This window comes from Filicampus tigris, chromosome 3 (assembly GCF_054856515.1).
Source record: "Filicampus tigris isolate MCC_2025a chromosome 3, RoL_Ftig_1.0, whole genome shotgun sequence".
Taxonomy (NCBI): Eukaryota; Metazoa; Chordata; class Actinopteri; order Syngnathiformes; family Syngnathidae; genus Filicampus; species Filicampus tigris.
Window position 1 is genome coordinate 14729763 of NC_141219.1, and position 13691 is coordinate 14743453.

At 39.9% G+C, this 13691-nt stretch overlaps 1 protein-coding gene across 8 annotated transcripts in view; it reads left to right on the forward strand.

Moving 5' to 3' along the window:
* ush2a (Usher syndrome 2A (autosomal recessive, mild)) overlaps positions 1 to 13691 on the forward strand; it is a 188645-nt gene that overhangs the window by 139132 nt on the left and 35822 nt on the right. For all 8 annotated transcript variants that reach the window (XM_086025800.1, XM_086025798.1, XM_086025799.1 and 5 more), the window contains 4 exons: positions 1078 to 1275; positions 1385 to 1539; positions 7607 to 7805; positions 12802 to 12909. In XM_086025800.1, the coding sequence (XP_085881926.1) occupies positions 1078 to 1275; positions 1385 to 1539; positions 7607 to 7805; positions 12802 to 12909 (660 nt within the window). The remainder of the gene's footprint in view (positions 1 to 1077; positions 1276 to 1384; positions 1540 to 7606; positions 7806 to 12801; positions 12910 to 13691) is intronic.

The following is a 13691-nucleotide window of genomic DNA, read 5'->3' on the forward strand; positions in this document are numbered from 1 at the left end:
ATCGCAGGGCACACAGAGACAAACATCCGCACTCACAATCACACCTAGGGCCAATTTTGAGTATCCAATCAACTTACCATGCATGTTTTTGGAATGTGGGAGAAAATCGGAGTGCCCGGAAAAAACCCACGCAGGCACGGGGAGAACATGCAAACTCCACACAGGGAGGCCGGAGCCGGGATCGAACCCACGACCTCTGAACTGTGAGGCGGACGTGCTAACCAGTCGACCACCGTGCCGCCCAATAAAATAATAATCATTTAAATTAAGCACAAGTAGCACAAAATTTCAGCCCCTGTACTTTTTTTTCTTCCCACAGGCTCCGCAGGCAGAACAACAAAGTAGCCCATGAACTTGTATAAACTGTGTGTCCGTGTGTGCGTGTGTTTCAGTCTGTGTGCATGTGTGTATTTTTCCCAAAGAATCTCCTCTTCTGTGTCTGCATAGTCAGCATTGCTGCGTGACATTTTCGAGCCGTTTCATCCGAAAACAACTCTTTCCCGCACCTGAAGTTGAATATGATCACGTGACGAGACTGCAGGGCTATACGGCCATACGGCTACGTTTGATTGGTGATACACAGTCACATGGTAGAGCCTGGCGCAGGTCTCTGACAAAATAAATGTGCCTTTCTCAGAGAGAGAGAGACAGAGAGAGAGAGACCTATGTACGCGGAGGGGATTTAAGTAAAAAGTATAGTGATTTAAAACTACTCCTAGAAGTACAACATTTCCCCAAATTACTCAAGTAAATGTAACGGAGTAAATGTAACTGGTTACTACCTACCTCTGTACATGGGTGCCTGTTATTCACAAGATTTTACAGTAGTTACAATTTATCTTGTTTTTGTAAGTCATACCATATATGCAGTTACCTATTTCACCTCCTTTATAACAATTACTTGTCAACCCTTTTGCAGAAATTACAATGTATAGTTTATCCCAACCAGAAAGTCCTTATTTCAGTTAGATGGCTTGCGTCAAATAAACACCTAGTGCTCTTTGCAGTTGAGATAATAAACTTCCCGTTGCCATTACTACACGGAATGTTGCATTCCATTCATTGCTCTTCCCGTAGATTCTGCCTTGGAGCCCTTCACCACCTACGGGTACAGAGTGAGGGGCTGGAACAGCTTTGGCCGAAGCTCCAGTGATGTTATCACAGTGACCACCAGTGAAGACAAACCATGGGGAGTGCCCCCACCTCGATGGAGACGCCTGGGTGAACGGAGTGACATTATCCAGTGGCATTGGCAAGCACCTGCTAGACCTAATGGTATGTGTTTTTGCAGATATTTCGCACTTGATTGGTTCAAGATGCTTCATCTTTTAAATCTATGAAATATTTATCATCTCTCTGCTATTTTTTTTTCCATTTGTGCTAGGAGTCATAATCCACTATGTGATACTGCGTGATGGACAAGAGCGTTACCGTGGCGATGAGAACAGCTTCACAGATATGGGTGGGATCAGACCTTTCCAGGAATTTAGTTACCAGCTACGGGCTTGCAACAGGGCTGGTTGCACTGATAGTACAAAGGTAAGACTGTGTTTGCATTTTTATCATTTTTAGAGGCCCCGTGAAGTGACGGAACATACTTCTTCCACTGGACTTACCTGTAAAGGCTTACAATTACCCATCCAAGCGAGAACCCTCTTGAACGCTCGGGGTTTGTTTTCAAAATGCACCGGTACCACTTTTTTGAGACGGAGTCTGAGTACAAGTAGCCAATTTAAGATTTGACATTTGCTGATACCGAGTACCGATACTTAAAAATACCATCTTGCAGTTGTGATGAAAATTAGTTTTATTTTAATCAAATATTGTTAGAAAAACAAACATTTATTGAGCATAGCGCAAGTTTCACCCAATTATAACTTAGTCTAACAACTTGTGATTACTGACATTTTAACATCCAACTGCATTTTTTTTTGTCACAGTCTTGCCAGACTTTTCACTTAAATGTAACCTGCAACACAAGGCATTTAAGTAATGCAGTGTTTCAGTCCAAACACTTATGAGTCACTGTTTAAAAGAATTGCTTATAAAAGATGTGGAAAATAAATAAGAGATGGAGAAGTGGTGGGAATGAATAAGTAAATGGCTTTACAATGCGAACGCGGCTGGCTCGGAGCTCCGCGTAGACAAGAGCAAATGGAACACGCGACGGGGCTCGAAGCTCTGCGCTTATGGGATGGCCTGGAGGGCGGCCATTTGTAGTGGCCTAAAAGTTATGCTCTTGTTGGTTTTCAATATTAGTTAAAAGGAGTTTATGCTGCATTGAGAAGGTCCTTCTTCCAAACTTTTTTGTTGTTTATTTAGGACTTGGTGGAGGTCTGCATTCAAATTCTTGAGCATCCTTGAACGATATCCGACACAAGATGGTCGAGGTAGCAGGTCTTGTCTTGGTCTTTTGCTTGCCCTTATCTAATCTGTTGTTTGGGTTATTCAATTCAAAGAATTCTCCTCATTTCATCCTTGTTTTACTGATCTCTGTAATAATAAGGTTGTCCATATAATATATTTTCAGCTTTGCTTCTTTTATAATGCGATATTTTCACACTTTATGGATGTTTTGCTGTTTCCTTGTCAGAACACCATGCCACTCGTGCTCCCCCTCAGTATGTGAGGCTGTGGATTTGCTGAGTCCACCTGATGTTTGTGATAGCATCCATAATAGCTTCACACAGTAACTCCCGTCTGCTATCTCTCGAGCTGTAGCTGAGCTGATATCAACACAACAATTAATTTCGCCGGCTTAGCACAGATGAAAGCTCCTGTTGAAAAGTGTCTGTCTTGCTTTTATAGCTGATTGAACGTCTATTATTATTTGGCAAAAAGTTATGTAAAGAAGGCCGATGAGTCACCAGGAGGGCTGCATGGAGGATAAAGATGGTCTAATGGAACTTTTGTTAGGTTCAACTTGGGTTTCTAGATAAATTGATGATAAGTAGATTCATGTTTACAATAAATGAGGACTTTGAATAACGATAGCATCGATGGTTATAGACGAGAGGGGGATAAATGGTTAAATAGATAAATAGTGAAAGATGCATCAACAGAAATGTTCTATTTATTTCCTCATCCAGCGTTTGGTTTGTCATTTTTAGTCACAGTGAATGAATGAGTGCAACCATTTTTGGAATGAGTTTGTTGGTTTTTGCTAATGTCAGCCACACTTTATTTGCTAACACTGTCCCATTTTGTGTGGCCATAATCATTAAGATTTCACTAGTGCAGGGCCCCGAGCACCAGACAGTGATCCTGGTGAAAATGTGTTTGAGACATCCCAAAGTCATCCCCCTGTCAAAAAAAATAAAATATACTGTACCCCTGACAACACACTCACTGATCGACATGAAATTCTGTGGACGGATCTGTTCATAACAATGTGGATGTGAGTGTGAATGGTTGGTTGTCTATTTATGCCATGGCTGGCAACCAGTCCAGGGTGTACCTGGCCTATTGCTCGAAGACAGCTGAGCTGAGGCTCCAGCACGCCCTTACACGTGTGTGTGTGTATGTGTGTATTTTTTTAATCACAAAGTGTAACCACTCAACACAATTCCTCTTGCAAATGCTAGTCAACCAACTATTTACATTTTTTGGGTCTTTTCCAGGATCAAACTGTGACCATCATACAATCTTTTGAACACATGAATGTGTTGAAAACAAAACAAGAAAGTGTTAGAAAAATGTTTAAAACACTCATGCACTCTACCTTAACTTTGATTGCACGAAATTGCGTATTTTGATGCTGGAATCGTTCTGCTTTGAACGTGTGTCATGCTAAGTCTCCTTAATTCACATACCTTGAATTCTGTATTCTTCTCTTGTTAGCATGTTTTATATTAACACCTCATGTCAAGGCTTCTCCTTCCTTTGAAATGGGTGTTGAGATAAAGGAAAACCACTGCAGCAGAGTTCATTCATTCCCTGACATCAAGCATGTTGGTTTCAAGTTCAAAATGTTGAGGCGTTAGACATGTTCAACCTGTCAACTTCAGTGGCTCCAGTACATGATAATTGTGTAGTTATCCCAGAAACGTCTATGTCAGAAATAATAGATATTCCCTTATTCCATCCCACTATCCAGCCATATGACCACCAGGAGAGCCCTGCATCCACCTCCAGTAAGCAAGCACAGTTAAACAACAAACTCAATCTCTGTAGTACACGCACACACACACATGAGAAGCACAGAACCCAGCACACACTGTCCCAGTAGAGAGTGGAATGGGAGTGACTTGGATTAGTTTGTACACCAGTGAAAATTGGCCAAACATTCCCAATTATGGGACAAGGTGGGCTAACCTAATCCACCATTGCAATTACCTGGCATCCACACACAGGGCTGCTTGCCTACCAGCAGACACAGACACACGCTCAAGTGCACACCTGCCGCGACAACAGAAGGTGCTGATCTAATACGGGTGGTCACTTAGAGAGGTTGGAAGAGCGATTGGTCCTCCTTTGTCTTGAAACACTCGTGTCCTGTTGCCTCTGCCATTTGTCTGCTGTCAGTCCTGTGATAGGAACGTCAACTGTTGTCCAGCTGTTGTCTTTACTTTTGCTTCTTCTCTACTCTCAACCCTGCTCCTCTTTGCACACTTTGGACTACTTTTTCTCTTTGGTGACAATCAGCCCTCCTCTCTTACGTTTTCCTAAATTGCTCAATTTCTACTGCTGTGACATCACGAGTAAATTAGGGATTAGAATCCTATTGATTTGACGGTGTGATTTTATATGAAATATTGTAATGCACTATCCAGCCCTTCCTGAAGAATACACAATATGAAATGAATATCACCAGCATTTTCACTGGCAGGAAGTCAGATTTGTTTTTCTTGAACCATGTGACTTTTGAAGTACTGTATTTCGCCATTTTCAGAAGGTATGAGTGTTAGGGCATGGGTCACCAATGCGGGACCTGCGGGCACCAGCTAGTCCTCAAGGACCGTAGTAGCCCGTGGTCCTGTTCCAAAAATAGCTGGCCAGTGATGGGACATTATTGTCACTTCTTTCGACTGAAAATGACATCGCAGTTGCTCAGCGCTCACGTAACGACCAGTCACGGCTTGTCTGTTTTCGGAAGGTGAGCCATGATTGGTCATAAGCAGAGCTTGGAGCAACTATGATATAATTTTCAGTCTACAGCAAGTGGCAAAATGGCCGCCCCCAGAGATGTACAAAAAAGGGTGGATTTGCTTCCAAAACTCATATTCCACAAACGCATATATTAAGCATAGAACATATTCTTGTAAAGGAAACATTTGGGTTGACTTCCCCTTTAATTGAAACAAAAAAAGTATTTTTCAGTTATTTTTATTGAACACCTATATATTTTATTTTTGGGGGATGCAATGGCACCTTTTGATGGAATGACCCATAAAACCGTGGAAAAAAACAATATAAAACACAAGATAAAAAAAAAAAACACGTAATAAGAAATAACTATTTTAATTCAAATTAAATGAAATTAGGTAATCCTCAAAACTGCCAACATATTGCAAAAAATATATAAATACATTTTCATCATATGTTTGACTTTTTTGTATGTTTTGACCAATATATTGAAGCCGTTATTATTCTTTGTTTCCGTGTACATAAACATGCGTTTGTGTTTGGGTGGCAGCGCACAAGCGTCTCTCTAGATGTAGTAGCAGTGTTCTAATTGCATCGCACTGTTCAGGACAGGTGGGGGAAGTGTCCGTGACAGTCTATTAAGGCAGGATATCCCCGTTGCCATTAGCAGCAGATTACCCAGCGATTGTATGGTCTCACTTTCATCCGCCAGGCGACTACTGATACCGCAACAGTAGCGTTACCTTGTAGGCCTCAAACAAAACCAACCACCATTTGTCCTAATGTTCGGCCTATTGTTATGACTGACGATAAAGTTTCAACTCATTCAGTACCAGACTTTCAGACCCTCTGTGAAATGACATATAAATATGTCATTGGGATAGAATGAGTTAATTGCACAGTTGGGTGTGTAGTTGTAAATTCCCTTCCTAAAGTTACTTTGTAGTATACCTATAATCAGTACATTTCAGAACTTTATCTTTGTCATTGTCATCTTTCTACATGAAAAAAAAGTCAGACTTAATTAGGTAATACATTTGTAATCAAACCAACAAAACAGACAATAAAGGTCTTATAAGTACTAGAAAAGGGGCTTTATTAGATTAGAGTCCGTTGGGATGTGTTCATGTTTGTTACAAATGTTACATGTCACAAATGTAATGTATTACATTTAGGCAGTACTGAAGTAATATCACAAGTTACCTTTAAAAATGTGTGTAATATTGTTACAGTTACTACAGCCTCGTAACGAGTTTCAAATTCAAGACCACAACATACATTTGATCACATAATTTTAACAGGAGAGCAGTTTACTAGCTCACTAACAGAGCAAGCTGTTTACTAACCCAATTATCACAATCAACATTTCTGTACTCACTGGGAACTTTGGCAGCAAAATGGACATGATTGTCCATTTGGTCTCTCTCCCATGCGTGATGTTTGTTTTGACACGTTATTGTTGAACTCAAAATACAAGCAGGAACAACCCTAAGTAAAAAGAAGTAAATAAATTGTGAAGAAATATAGTCACTGTGCTTTTTAAATATGATTTTAATGAATTTTGTGCTAGCAATTGCAGCATGAAAACAGTCGTCATTCTGATTGGCTGTTCGCAATCAAAATCCAAATCGTCAGCCTCTAAACCGAAGACGTCTGGTGGCCAATGACATCACGCTACGGCAGCATCAATCGGACAAACTACAATACGCCCCATTAAATTAGTCGGATGCGCGCGTTTATTATTTCTCTTTTTTTGTTCAAGTCACCTCGAACCTTTGTCTCCGACTGAATTTTAAATTATTTTGATCTATTTATTTGAAAAAACTGTGGTCAGGTAAATTTTTACTTTATCAATACATATTTTTCCTTTTACACATGCCATTTCTAAACTATCTACTACTACTTGTTTTGTTAGACCAATTATCAATTAGACATCGTATATCAATGATATTTGTGTGTTAATTAAATTGAGTATGTTGATAATTTCATTTATGGTTTACAGTCTGAGATTATTTACTGGGCAAAATATCAGATCCAATATCTATATTAATATTTGGTACAATTATTGATCAAAGGTAGTGATCTCCCACCATAGTCAAACATTTATTATAGCCCACTCTATATAGTTAATATCCTCAAATACAAGTTAACTTTACCAGCTACAGTATGGTGGCAATTTTTTCATTTTCCTTTTAAAGTGTCAATATCATTATTAAATAAATTCATCTATCCATCCATTATCTATACCGCTTCCTCCTCACGAGGGTCGCGGGTAAATTAATCCCTGATTAAAAAGAAAAGAAAAAAAAGTAACTTAAAAGTATGGTAACTAACTTGAGTAACGCATTACAAATACAGTAATATTGTAAAGAAACGTATTACTTTCACATGCAAGTAACTAGCGATATGTAATATATTACATTGGGGAAGTAACTTTCCCAACACTGCAGATAACCATATATAATCGGAAAGACACATTAAAATGGTATGGTTTCTTTTTTCCTGTCCTCTGTGTGTTCAGATGGTGGCAGTAACAGTTCAAGGAGTCCCAGAGGGGGTGCATTCCCCAGCAGTAAGAGCTTTGAGCCCCTCCTCTCTTCACATGAGCTGGGTCCGACCTGCACGTCCCAATGGAAGAGTGCAGCGGTATCACCTGAACCAGACCGGTGTTGGCACTATATTTACACACACTGAGGCACCCGGGAATTTTACACTGACTGGTAAGGAACAGTTTGTCGTTATCTCACGTTCTTTTTTTTTTTTTTTTTTTTTTTTTAGTAGCTTGGCTTTGTCTCACTGCCTTCCTGCCATTTTCTTCCTTGGTCATCATCTTTTTGTACTCTGCCACTCACCAATTTGTTTCCTTTTGCCTCTTTTCTTCCCATCTCCTTGTCCCTGCAACACAAACTTCCCCCTCGAGTCACTCCCCTTAATACTCTTCCATCTTCCCTTCTTTTCTTTGTCATCTCTTAACCGTCTCCTTGTCCGTCAACTCCTCCTCTCCCCTCCCCTCCTCTCCTCTCCCCTATCTTTGCCATGCATTTATGTATGTATGCTGCTTTGGTGGAAGCCATCTAATGACCGAATATACATTTGATTTCCGCTCACACTCTTGTCCAGTCCTTTACGCATACACATGCACATGTCCACATGTGAATGCAAAGCACAAGCAAAAACTAACTCCTAAATCAGACTCAACCCCTTACAAACAATGAGAAAAGCTGTGTACAGTACACAAGCACGGCAGGTGCACATTTTCCGTCATATTGAGTTTGATGAAGTAAAAAACACACCCGGAGCTGTCATTTCCTCATTCGGCTATTCAGTCATGTTGCAAATGAGTGTTTAAATGCACCCCATGAAGAGTTCAAGTCATGGCCAATTTTGAAGCTGAAGTTTAGGAGCACTTTCTCATCGGCGTTCTGCTCAGGCATCAGCTTTGCCGGCAGCCAATAGTGGCCCTGTTGATGTTCCGTGTGTTTGTGTGTGTGCTTGTGTGACGCAAAGCAAACAATGCCAAACAGAAATGGGAATACTGTACTACCCTCATGTGTTAGGCTGCCAGGACCCATGCACACTCAAAACCACAACTTTGTTATACTCTGTGAACTATATTCATCTGTTGTTTAACACATTAAAATTAAATTTCCAGTTACCATCGTCAAAATCAGAAATGGATTAACTTTGCACAATATAGTAGTCTCCATTAAAAATGGCATGTTCAAATAGAGTGAATAAGAAATGGAAATGTTTTCAGTGAAATTTGAGGAGAAGTTATTACTATAATGTAAAAGCCCACTTCCTTATTCTTCACACAGTTGAAATGTTGTTTGAGTATAAAAATGTTGGTTTTTACATTGCATCACTCAGCAATTTTCACATTGGATTCATGTGAATATCTACAGTATCGCACTAAATTTTTAGTTTGCATTGCAATTTATTACTTTTTTTTTTTTTTTTTTGGGACATAGTAGTTGCTTACCACGTCACATTTTACTGCCTACTGTTGCTCAATGATTTGCTTCAGGAAAAGCAACGAAATGGCTCTTTATTGATAGCATTTTTAGCTGTTTGCAATGATGACACTTCATAGACAAAATTAAGCTCTGCTGTTCAAAGGTACCCCATGTGAATCGATATTAAGCATCGCCATCATTAGCTTGCAATGAATGATTGCCTGCAATTATATAGATTATGGCATTAATCATGTGTTTAATTGGCCTTTTGTAGGCTCATTATTAATTCACAACGGCAGGGAATAGAGTATGTTCTTTTATTTATTCATGCTTTTTTTTTTCTTATGGCTGGCCGTAGTGTGCGCTCTGATTGGTGCGTGTGCCAAGTTGTGTAGATATTTCTCTCATCAGTGTCAGTGATGTACCGTACATAGTAGAACAAAAACTGTGACCTGCCCATGAATTCTACTTTGGGTACATAAAGAAACAACAATGACATGGTTTCATCCCCTCTCTCCTGTTCACGTCTTGCCCATCCTTCTTGACTGGAAAAATGACAAGGAAGAGGAAGTTTTATTGATAGCTTACATCCGTCGTAACAAATTACACTCAAAGCTACATGTACTGTATTATATTTTTAGCATACCAAAAGAACCCTAAACACCAGATACTGTATAAGGATTTCAAAATATTGAAGTACATAAGTATTTGTTGTGAAATAAACAACAAAACTAATTCATTTCAAACACATCAAGCCCCAGCAACCCCCCGCCCCAAAAAAAACCAACAACATACATTTACATTTTAATCAAGAATAAGAAACTTGTTTTTCAGAAATGAACTTAGGCATATCAAGCAAACACGTGTTTGTGTGTGTAATTTCCCAATTGTACAATGACAGAAAAGCCGGAATAATGACCTTGGAGAGGTGTATTAACTTAAATAATATGAAATTAAATACAGTACTTTATTTTCTGTACATATGTCATATTTACCCTAACATTTATTACAATTCTGCACAATACATAAAATCATATAATGATATTTAAATGTTTTTTGTTTTTGTTTTTTTTTTTTTCATTTAGATTTGCACGTATTTGCTATTTTTCTACGACCATATGTGTGTATGTGTGATTCTGTTCTCAGTGTTCCATTGGAGACAGATCAGAGAGCCACAGACAGGAAGTCAAACTCTTAATTATTTAGAAGAGGTGTTATCAAAGCACCCTCCCGCCTTGCTCCCTCCTTTCTCCTTCATTGTCATCATCATGATTCCACTCATCATCCGAGTAGAGAAATCTCACCTTCTCGCTGTTCCGGACACACAAGCATATACATTATATTTGTGCTTTTGCTTCCCTCCATTGCCGCCTTCACCCTCACGTCGTCTGTCTGAGGCTGACAGTTGGCCCCATCTTCTTATCATATTCTCCGAAGCAAACAAACAATGGCAAACTGTCAATAAAATTCCAGTTTGGATCAGTTATTTGTATATTGCCTTCTCCTCCCACGACACACATACACACACATAAATCAAGTTAGAAAAATTAAGCCACGAGCTTCTTCACCTTCCTCATACAGTATGTAGCATGTTGTCAAAGTTCTTTTAATCGCTCTCTCTTCCTCTCACACACACGCACGCATGCACACCGGCACACCTTGGGATGTCAGTCTTGTCTTATCCCGCTGGCATCACAATGCCCTCCACCCACTTTTCACTTGCTGGTGATCACTGTTAAAATGATTGAAGTTTTCTCTCCCTTTCCATAATCAGGCATATAAGCACAAGAATGCATGTAGGAAAGTGCATACACACACACGCACACGCACACCCGCTAGTGGTTCACCAGCAGAACAACACTGCCCTCTTTAGGATGAGTGATAAAGGTCCTCCTTGTGCGTGTTGAGTAGAAAGCACAAACATGAAGTTGATCAAGTTAAAGGCAGAGCAGCTGGCATCATTGTTTGGTTTTGATTGTAGCATTAGCATGTGACTTTGTCCGCTTGTCATCTTTTCTCACGCACCTACTCTGCATATACACAATTTGTATTTGAATTGTTGTCAGATTTGAAGCCCCTGCCAAGCGTACTCTATTTTGTATTTCTCTGCATTATTCACTTGACTACATGTGATGTTTTAATTGACTGACATTTGTTGAGGGATTCTGTGCTTGCTGCTTTATTCAGCGTTGAACCACATGACATTACAAGCAGTGGAGACATTTACGATGCTCCAACGCTCACACGCTTACTTACACACATGCTTAGTTGCACAGTTAAATGGTGCGACGTGGCCTTACGATTCAAACCCGGTTGACAGATTTTCTTTATTTAACCCAAACACAACCAATAGTGAGAACACACACACACACACACACACACACACACATGCCCATTGATCAGTGGTTGTTAAGCACGGGGGCCCACAAGGCATGTTAAGCAGGCCAAGCAGTCGAGAGCGACGTGAGGAAACTGTGGTGAAGCTCTCCGCTGTGCGTTATCCGTGTGTGTGTGTGCGTGCGTGTGTGTGTGTGTGTGTGCGTGCGTGTGCTCAGTGTCGCATGTGTCCACACCAGCTGAGTGCGACTAGCAACTGAGTCGCACAGTCGGGTGTCCTTTTCTGTCCCCCCAGCCACCAAACATGCACTGTGGGGAGGACCAGCAGCAGATTAGTTAGATCATTGATTAAATGATCTCAATCAAATGTTTTATTGTTCCATTCTAATCAATATCAAAGTGCATATTTATGCAGCTTATTAGATATGTTGAAGTCTAGAGTCCTTTTGTGAGAATGGAAAAGGAGAAAGTCAGACACTGTACTGTATATTTGAAAGATCATTCTAAAGCATGTCCCTAAACCGCTTGGGATTTAAGAATGGATTCACTCTTTCTTTGTATATCTATTAAATCAATATTATTTATTGCTTGACATGAATATATGTATAATATAGATCATATTCATAGTTCTAAAGCTGGCGGCAGTGCCACAGTCTATCGTTGGTGTCATTATTTGAGCTGAAACTGTTTTACGCCTTTTCGTTTGTCGTGAATTTGATTTGCTCGCTGTTGTATGCGGTCCGCTGCTAAGTGAATGACCATAAAACATTCAGTCAAGTCCCATCACACCTTGTAGCATTTGCATTTCGCCGTTTGGATCACCCACTGTGCACCAAGAGCAAGGAATAATGACGGAAGACTCAAAAGTTTTCAAATGTATTATCTAAAATACAAACCGCACTTTAATTTCCCCACAAATGAATCTCATATACACTTAAAGTTCCACTCAAGTGACTATGTGATTTCTTTAAGACTGCAGAGCAAGGGGGCCCATAAATAAATCATGTCAGGACGCCGGAGCCTAAACGCATACCAAGGTATCATAATTATCATAGATCAAAAGCTGATGACATTACAGCGTCAGACCGCTTCCATCCCGTGTCAGCGCCGCAGCTGCCCGTCTTTGCGTTGTTTCATTATTGAGTTATGGCATGCATAATTTAGCACGGACTGATATGGATCCATCCGTTGAGAGTGGCAGAAACGCAGAGGGCGGGGCAACTCAATGCGAGAGAACGGATATGTAGGGAAAATGGTCCTCTTTCTTACTTTTGCGCTCTCGTCACCTTATATGGCTTTTTTTTTTCTTTCATGTCCATTCATGAAGAAAAATGCTGTCTATTGAATGCAAAAAGGGATGTGTTCTGTGTAATTTGTATTGTAAACTGTTTAACATATGAATCATCCTGTTGATGTGCTGTAGGTTTGCAGCCCTTCACCGATTACACTTTTGTGCTGGTGGCCTGCACAGTTGTGGGATGTGGCATCAGTTCACCTTCCGCAGGACGCACCCTGCAAGCCCCCCCCACTGGTACATACACACGTGCGCACACACAATTTTGTTTCCATCAGACACTCAAGTCGGAAGAAGTGCACACTAAATGTTTAAATGTGCATATTATTTTACGATGAATTCCCTAACTTTATATTTCATGTTGGAAATCAACTCTACCTTCAATTTTTGGATGTTTTGGGATATATATATATATATATATTTTTTTTTAATTTATTTTTAATTCTTAATACATAATCACTCCCGCCTCTTTAGCTGTGCTATGCAAAATCAACGGTTTGTGAGTGTTAAATATTTCAAGATTTGCATTTAATTTGCTGCCAGTGGCAGATATTAATGTGTTTTAAGTACCCATACCTTCAGTCCCATGTACGAAATTGCTTTTTTTTTTTCACCGTGGTAGGGTAAAGCAGGGTATAAAAATGGTTGGCAGTGAATGAGTTAAGTGTCGAACCCTTTTCTATATTATCTTTTCGTGCTGCGTTCAATGTCTTTTGTGACTCGTTTGTCCCTTCAAGCCCCTCCCTCCACTTATTCCAGTGTCTTCATGTCACTGACGGCGCCGCCACATAAATCAATCACATCAACTTAAATTAATTAAAAGTGTGTAATTTACAGTAACCTATTCTCTAAGATGCGTGGGTTGATCATCAGAAAACCGTTTTAATTGGAAACTGAAAAAATGGACTTACATCATGAAACTATCATAAATTATTATTTTTCAAAAGTGCCGAAATCCTTCAGGAGTGGATGTGATTTACTCATTGTCTCTCTGAGCTCATGAAGAATAATGTCTTGTC